Here is a 9,014-nt window from a genome sequence, read left to right on the forward strand (position 1 = left end):
ATTTATACTAATGGGTTTTGCTAGGAGAACCGAATTTTCTCTAAGCCAGTTAAGCCCATTTTGGTTACCAAACTCTCATCAACTCATTTCATCTAATCATTACATATTTGAAAAAAAAAAATTTCTTGTCATCTTCACACTTCACACACCACACTTATTTTATTTATTTTTTCATTTTTTCTATAATAAATATATAATGTGTGGATGATAAATAGAATAATTTAATTAGTTTAATAAGAATAAAATGAAATAAAAAATAAAAAATAATATTTTAATATATAAAGTGTGTGGTGTGAGATGATGTGTAGCATTTCTCTTTTTCAAATCTCTATACACTTTTTCAAATTTCTATATAAAATATAATAAAAATTTTACCCTTTTCAAATTTCAACACATTTATAATATTTAAAATTAATATTTTAAAAATATTTTATTCAACTCAACTCAACATCCAAACCCAACCTTAGTATTTTGAGAACCCGAGTGCTCGAAGTGAAGGAATTCTGGTTGATTGGTTTTGTCAGGTTGGGTTTTTATGGATTCTAGAGTTAGACTATTCATGCAATTGAAAATCTGGCTTTTACTTCCATTTTCAAGATCATTTGTAGTCAAATTTCTTTTAGAATTTTCGTCAAAAGTGGGATAGAAATTACTTGGGCGACAATGGCCACTTTCCATGCTAGACAAATTTTCAGCTTTAGAATTGATTCTATTTGACTTGAAGGTTCGATCTTTTCACATTCATCTTTGTATCTTACCTACACGAAAAAATTCTGTTTCTAACGCCCATATTCAATATTATTTGTCAAAAAAAAAAAAAAAAAATCTGCCAGGCTAGCGCAAAATTCTAGTATTACAAAGATCGGGGAGAGGGCTCGAACTTAATAGGGAAGAATTACAGGGAAGAACACTTATATTTTGAAAATCTGTTTTCACAGAGAGAACAATGCAGTTTATTTTATGTGAGTTTTATTTTTTATTAATATAATTAGAGCACTCACATCCCATTTGCATTCGTCCCTTATTTTTATAATTTAGAAAAACTTTTATGGTTTTCATTAAAAACCTTCCTCTATCCAATTCCCTAAAATGGAGATGAGGTATAGGAGTGCTACAGAAGTTTTCCATATTTGGGGAACGATTGTACATCCCCATTGTTCCTTGGCCTAACAATTCTCTCATTCGTCCCGCGTCTTATTCTCCCTCCCCTACCTTGCAACGCAGCACCAACGAGCACCACTCCTCACCTGTAAGTGATTCTCAATTCTTTTCTATTGTCTATGTTTTTCTCTTCTTCTCTATTTCTGTTTCTTTGTTTCTCTTCCATTGTCAATCCTCATTCTCAATTCCCTCTCTTTCTCTCTCTCCTCCTCTGTTTCTCTCTTCTCCCAGTTTCTTCCTCCCGATTTCTCTTGAGCTTGGAATGAGGATTGATGCATTTTAGTCCATGTTTAGCCGATCATTCTTTGGTACTCTCTTTCGAACTATCCATGTGTTTCTATATACTTGTATATGTATGTGTTTTAATTTTTTGAACTTCATTAAGCCCACGTATCTACTGAAAACCTTACCAGTTCTCTCACCCACAGACAAGTGACAATTGGAACGGCTTCTCTCTTTCTCTGTATCGGAGACAATAATCGTGTGATCGATAGTTTGTGATAATAAATCTCAATATAATAATGGGGAGGATGAAGAGGGAGTTGATGTCATTGGCACTATGGAGGGGCGAAGAGGAGGCTGCCGAGGAGTTTTGGGACGCAAAGCTCAAAGTCACGAAGCAGCCTGGAGTCGAACCGGTGATGCATGTCCCTCGAAGAAAGAACAATAAGCCCAAATGCCACAACCTTGAAGATGATGATTCCATTGTCGAGGTTGACCCCCAGCTCTGCTACAGCTTTAGTGTAATTATCAGGTATCTCTTTGATAGTTGCTTTTGTGTTGGAATTTATTAATAAATTCGAGTATTTTTGTGCGGTTGTCAAATGATGTTATATCTATTTACTTATGCAATCGAGAGATTTCTTGATTACTTGATTGAGAATGGGTATCTTGGCTACCGAATTCAAAGACTATTAATTACTTGCTTGCCGCTGCTGAAAGTAGATTTCTTTTTATCATATGAGACCTTTTTGTAGACTATGTAGTTCATAGTTCATTCTTTTTAAATATCAGCTAAATATGAACAATCAATCCTCACCCTGATTGGTTTTTTTTTTCCCTCCTTTCATGCGAATGCTAATCCCTAGAACTTTGTTGGTTTTTCTTTTAGGAACTGGCCATTTTGTGCTTTCCAGAGGGTGGCACAAATCTTAAACATACAGGGTAGAATGCTTGTTAGTGTATATTACAGTAAAGGTCTATCATCTGCAAAGATTTAGACGAGGTTCACTCTCAAGCCATGATCTTATCATGTTCTGAAGCCATAACATATGTTGTTTTTCTGCATTTAATTTGATTTTAGAAATTATGCGCTTTTGTGTTTCTTCAAGTAGAATATTTTTTTGATACTCTAAATGGTTAATTCAACTTAATCTTGTTATAGAAGCATGCGGTGTGGATGATGCATTTTTTGTCTTCCATGATTTAGATCATTGAATTTGATTATGAAAGCCATTAACTTCCTCAGTGAGTAAAGGCATGTCTATAGGATATATATCAATTGCTTCTTATGTAGTCTAAACATTTTATGTTATGTTTTTCTATCAATTGATACTTTATAGCTTTTCAGGGGCTAGCTGCTTGAAGTATGCAGCTTCACGCTTTCTTTTTTTGCTCGGTGATTGATAATATTTTACACATCATTTCCATCTGCTTTCTTTAAATAGTTTTGTGCCTGAATATGTTCTTACTTCAGTTTGACATGAAATACTCTTGTTTATACAGTTTCTTCAAGGGTATTCAGCATTGACACCGTTGTGAAACCTCTTCTACTTGCCATGCCGTATAATATCTCCTGCAACTTGAGCTTCTTCACGCAGTTCCTTGGCAAGTGGATTTCCGTGTGCATTTTTCAGTAGTAAGATGGAAATAGTTTAATTTATCTTGTACAATACAACATTTTCAACCTTTTTAGTTCCAGCATTTCTTAATATTATTTTTCCTTTTCAGTTACAAAAATTTACCATTTATAATTATTTTTAATGACATCTGTTTGAATGACTGAAGTATAAATTCAGGTAGATAGTTCTCTCTCTCTCTCTCTTACACATAAATATATAATAAAAGAATTAGCTAACAAGACGTAAAAAGAACTGGTGCAAAGATCTTCCATGTCCACTCAAGGTACCTTATCTCATCAAACTTTTAAGCTTAGTATTTGTGAGGTTACTCCCAAACCAAAATTTTGGTTATTATCCTTTAAAAAGGGAGCTAATGTCGGTCTCATGATTGCGCACAAGTTCATTGAAAGCCTGAAGGATTAAGTCTTGTCATCAAGCCCTTGACATTTTCTTATTCCATATTATTAATTTTAAGTATGCTGTAATAGTTTATGGAAATCATTGCATTGCAGATCCAGAAAGCATTAAATCACTTGGGATAGGACAGGAAGAAAAAGCTCGCCGTGTTCGATGAAAAGGGAGGGGAGTCAAGCAAGGTAGTTGAGGGCATGTAGTTCAACTCATATGGTTTCTGACAATGTCAAGAATTGGTTTACAAATAAAAATGAATGATGTGATTTTAAGGGACGAATTGTTATTTGATAATCATAGACTAGAAAATTTTGATTTGTTATGTGGTAATGATGTAGTGGAATAGTTGATTATGTGATTTCATATGAGCCAAGGCTTAATGCTTCGAAAATTATAGGTATATTGATTAATCATTCGGTAACCAAACCTTATTCTCACCACTTAGACAGAAAGTTGCAAGTAAAATTACTTTGAGACTAAAAAGTAAAATGCATTCGAAATCTAATCCTATATTTTATATCACATCTAAAAGCTATACAATTGCCATATTTGTAAGGACTGATAATTGATGCGGCAGGAGTTCAAAATATTATCGTTGGAGAAAGTTTTTAAAATCTTACCGTAAGAGAAGGATAAAAATTTTATCATTATGGACATTATATTTCAATTTTATCATCAATACGTGGTTAGGTATTACTATTAGAGAAACTGATAAATAGTAGATATTAAAAAAATACCATAATGTTAGAAAATGTATATATTAAAAAAATTACTATTTTTATATTACAAATTTTGGTTTGAAAAATAATATTGTATTTAATAGTTAAAATTGTATAAGTATTTAGTAGAATGTGAAATTTTAAAATAAGATAATAAGATAAAAGAATTAGTAATTAAGATTCTAAATAAAAGTGAGAGAAAATAAATAAAAAAAGAATAGAGAAATATTATTTAATAGAATAAAGATAAGGATGAAAAATAAGATGTATGTAATTTTTAAAAAATAAATAAAATTTAAATTTTTTTAAAAAATATAATTTTGAATTAAATTATAAAAAATTTTATAAAGATGCTGTTAGTCCCCTTAGAGCATTGGCATTGGCTTCATCAAAGTTATCTTTAAAATTTGATGAAAAGTACAAGTTTTCCATAAATCCAAACCTTCCTATCTATAATCTCACATTGGATTAGCCATTGGATTCATCAAAATAATAATATAATATTATTTTTTTCGTAATAATATTTTTATTTTTTCTCATATTTTGCAATTACACTAAACATATTTACATTAATAATTTAATTTGAGAGAAAATTAACCGGACCATCAATATATATATCTTAATATAGCCAACATTCAGATTAAATAATCGGTTGGGAATTAAAATGTAATAAAATAATCGGTTGATGAGTGTATAGTAGCCCTTCAAATTTGAAGGAAAACATAGAAATCCTGTAGCTCAAAACTTCCCATTTTTCGTTTGATGAGACCAATGCAGCTGTAATTTATACAGATTCATGACTTTATGTATTTGGCTTGGCTTTTGATGAAGCCAATGCCAATGCTCTTAGCAGTTGGTGTGCGGTTAATATAAAGAAGTTTTCCCGTGGTACTGCAGTCGGGGCAGGTTTGAAAATTTAAAATTATCAGATTAAATTTAAAATTTTTATTTTATTATTATATATTTTTTAAATTTTTATATAAAATATAATAAATAATTTAATTTTTTTAAATTTTAATATAATAATATTATTAAAACTAATATTTTAAACTCTATCTCAAACTTAAAATATTATCTCTATCCCCACCCAAACCTCTCCGTACGAAAACATTTTCTCAGACGGATTCGCCTGGTCTGCCTTCTATTCATTTTCTCCCTCCCCGCTTGCCCTCAGTAGCTCTCTTTCCCGTTAGGTATGATTCTTGACGTTTGAGTTTGTTTTTGGGTCTATTTTTCTTCTTTTTCCTCCCCTCCCAAAAAGTTATTTATTGTCATAACTTTAAGATTTGGCAGTGGTTAGTTTTTTTAATTGGATTTTGTTCTAACTCCGGTTTGGGTCACAGCAGGAGAAAATAAGTTCTATAGCACGTAGGAGATTTGCCCATCTCTTTTGGGTGTTCGCCGCAAGTGACTCGCAGGCCTTTCTTCTCATCATTGAAGGTTCTCTCTCAGCTTTGTCGATTTTCTCCATGGTGTAGTGTTTGGTTTCTAATTTCTAAGTTACAGGAGGAAGATAATGGAAAATGATATATTGAGTAGGATGGGTGTATGCTGTTTTTAAAGCTTCTTTATTAAGAAACTCAACTCAAGAAAGCCAAATGGTTAGAACTGTTTAGGTTTTAGTTTAATTAGGTCCTGAAAAATAAACATTTTAAATTCAAGTTTTTTTGTGTTGCTTTCTCATAAACCAAACAGAGGTGTTGGTTTTTGTGTCGAGCATGATTTGATCTCCGTAACATTCACCACCACCCCCTCCCCCCGGGCGCCTGGCGGGCGGCCCCGCGGGGTTGTGTCTCTCAGCATGGAAATGGGGGATTACTTTATTTGAAATTGGGTTGCGTAAAGCGTAGGATTGCATAAAGCTGCTAAAATTTCAATTATCCGAGAGCTTCGATTAAGAGGCAAATTATTTATTGGACGAGTCGAAATTTTTTCTGGCGTTTTCTTTTCTTGGCATCCAAACAGAGCCGGTAGTTTTTTTTTAACAGTCCAAGATGTCTATCTGTGAGAATTTCATAATCATTTTCTAAAACTGCTTTTAGGGTTTGACTGAGAAGAAGTTGTAATGGCTACGGCTACATACCCACCACCACCACCATACTACAGACTTTACAGAGATTACTTACAGAACCCAAAATCAGCTCCTGAGCCTCCCCCGCCTATTGAAGGGACCTACATTTGTTTCGGTGGCAACTACACGGTGAGAATTACCTATATTTTAAGTCTCTCTTGCAAAATTAATGTTTCAAGTTTTATTTCCCAGTTCTACTTTTTCAATGTGAAGTGTATTAACAAATTTACTTGTGTTGAATATATTGCAAAATTCTGTCCCTGGTTGTTCTCCGAGAGAGGGAGGGAGTCCTGCAAATTCTTTTTTTCTTTTAATGATGAAATGCGTGAATTTTATGAAGTCTTAGAACTTATATATGATTGGATGCATCGCTTAGCTTGTAATTAGGTTCATCTCTTTTATACTTCCTGTAAACTTGGGCCTTGCCTAATTATGTGGATCAATAAAATTCTTCTTGCTTATAAAAAAAAAAAAATGTGATTGGATGACTTGATCTCCCCTGTTACTTAATAATCTAATAAGTCTTTTCTTTTGGAAATGTAGACTGATGATGTGCTTCCGAACTTGGAAGAGCAGGGAGTGCGCCAGCTATACCCAAAAGGACCAAATGTTGGTATGAACCTGCAGCAGTTGCAAGTACTAAATAGTAAATACTAATTATTAAAAAGACTGAATCTGATAAGTAACTGTTACTCTGGAAAATTTGTTCTTTTTCACGAATAGAAGCTTTTATTTCAAATAAGGATCGGTAAGGTTACTAATTAATGTATACCATCCTCTTCCATCTCTTGTTTGTCAAATATGGAGTAATTCCTCCTTACCAGCATATCAATAAAAAATGTAAGTGTAGCATTTTGTAGGGAGATTCTTTTCCCCATGTTCAAAACTAGTTTGGATGTGGCAGGTGAATAGCTTGTATTTTTATTTTTAATCTGGAACTCTAGTGGTTGCCCTTATGGTCATATCTTGACCACATTATATACCTTTAGGGCAATACATTGAGTGATCATTGGATCAAAATAATGTGCAAACATATATATATATATATATAATATTTGTGTTTTTGGACAATAGAGAGGGATTGTACCTTTGTGACAGCTGTATCATCTGCTTACCTACATATTTCATCAAAATATGCTCCAATAATTTTAAATATTTATCTTCTGTAGATTTTAAGAAGGAACTGAGGTCACTTAACAGAGAACTGCAGCTGCATATTTTGGAGCTTGCAGATGTTCTTGTTGAGAGACCATCACAATATGCGAGGAGAGTGGAGGAAATATCCCTTATATTTAAGAACATACACCACCTTCTCAATTCATTACGTCCCCATCAGGTGAATTATTATTTTTTGAGTATTTGAAAATCATTCATTTTGGTTGGTTTGGGAATTCACGATCATCTAATGCATTTTTCCTCTAGGCACGAGCAACATTAATTCACATTCTAGAACTCCAAATACAACGCCGCAAACAAGCTGTTGAGGATATAAAGAGGTACCATTAAAATATTCTGTCTTGTTTCCCCCAAATTTGAAATAAGTATGTTCTGTCCTTTCAGCATCTTAATAAATTTGCACTTCTTGACTTTACCTCTTCAAAGATCATTGAAGGGAATCCCTTAGGTTTTTGTTTCTATAAATTACATGCAAGAAAAACAAGCCTCGCCCTATCCTTTTTGGAGCTTTGCTCATAGGTTATGAAAATGATTCCATCACAATCGTTTATCACATGGTTTGGCTAATTCCTTATTATAGAGCTCTAATTCTCACTCTAACATTGAGCAGTCTACTCCTTGACATGGCTCGGCTGAATTACAGTGCCATAATCTTGATTTGTAGGCATAAGACTGAGGGATAATGGCGTTGAATTTCTGTTCTCTCCAAAAAAAAAAAAAATGTTCTCGAGTTTACATAACATGGTACATTGTTGGGTGGTACTAGAAGATACATTAATCTTTGTATGTGGAAGCGTAAAAACTTGATGGTTGAAATAAGCTCCACTTTGTGCTCAGCATGGGCCTAACTGCTAGCAATTTCTTTCTTGAAAATTAGAAGGCAGCGTATGACATATAGGCTAACTATCTCTGAGTCTGGACCAATCCCAACCCAGCTCAAATGTCAGGGTCTCAGCGACACTGCATTGATACAATGCAAATGTCCAGTTCCCAGATGTTCACATCTTCTGAACTAGTTTAATTTATTCTTTCAAATGATTAAGTGACAGGCACCATATGCCTCCGTTATCTTCTGTTTTGCACCAGCTCTATTTCTTGCACCATACTGCAATATCTGAAGCATCATCTAAAAGCGTTGATAGGATCCTTTCTTATTGTTTAACTGCTAATCATATCAGATTTACCCCCTCCCTTCCTCTCAAATGAAAGGGTACTGCCACATTGCCTTGAGAAATGGTTCTGTAGTGATGAAAATATCTCGCAAGTTCTTATTAATGTTGTTCTTGCTGTCCTCGTTAATTTGCTTGTATAGGAGAAGAGAGGAGGCCCAGAAACTTCTCAAGGAATCCCTTGCAACCTTGGACGGACACTAGTGCACGATTTAGGTGCTTTTGTTGAAACCAGAACTGCCTGTGTTTTTGTTCACTTAGCGAATCTTCCGTTGTTCGAGACTCTTGGATATCTCTGTCCTATTCTACTTATTTCCTTTCTTTCCACTTTTGATTATATTGCAAGTATGCCAACCGAGCAGTTGCTGTATTTTTAACGACTTCACACGGCTCAATAACTCTGCCTGGTGTGGGGGGTACCTACTATCCCAATACAAAGATTTACGAAGAAAGAGCTAAACGAGAA

At 33.8% G+C, this 9,014-nt stretch overlaps 2 protein-coding genes across 3 annotated transcripts; both read left to right on the forward strand.

Moving 5' to 3' along the window:
• The first annotated feature begins 1,682 nt into the window (after window positions 1-1,682).
• On the forward strand, window positions 1,683-3,576 carry LOC122275924. The gene is made up of 4 exons (XM_043085269.1): window positions 1,683-1,915; window positions 2,273-2,358; window positions 2,887-2,988; window positions 3,515-3,576. The coding sequence occupies exons 1-4, from the start codon at window positions 1,683-1,685 to the stop codon at window positions 3,574-3,576; spliced, it is 483 nt and encodes a 160-aa protein (XP_042941203.1).
• Window positions 3,577-5,189: 1,613 nt separating this feature from the next.
• On the forward strand, window positions 5,190-8,918 carry LOC122275062 (mediator of RNA polymerase II transcription subunit 7a). 2 transcript variants are annotated; one of them, XM_043084002.1, is made up of 7 exons: window positions 5,190-5,325; window positions 5,479-5,572; window positions 6,175-6,332; window positions 6,747-6,816; window positions 7,373-7,539; window positions 7,626-7,699; window positions 8,692-8,918. In XM_043084002.1, the coding sequence occupies exons 3-7, from the start codon at window positions 6,198-6,200 to the stop codon at window positions 8,750-8,752; spliced, it is 507 nt and encodes a 168-aa protein (XP_042939936.1). In that variant the 5' UTR covers window positions 5,190-5,325; window positions 5,479-5,572; window positions 6,175-6,197; the 3' UTR covers window positions 8,753-8,918. The 2 variants fall into 2 exon arrangements, with proteins under 2 accessions (XP_042939936.1, XP_042939937.1); XM_043084003.1 differs by having other exon boundaries at window positions 5,191-5,325; window positions 5,476-5,572.
• Window positions 8,919-9,014: the final 96 nt, after the last annotated feature.

Source organism: Carya illinoinensis, chromosome 9 (assembly GCF_018687715.1).
Source record: "Carya illinoinensis cultivar Pawnee chromosome 9, C.illinoinensisPawnee_v1, whole genome shotgun sequence".
NCBI lineage: Eukaryota > Viridiplantae > Streptophyta > Magnoliopsida > Fagales > Juglandaceae > Carya > Carya illinoinensis.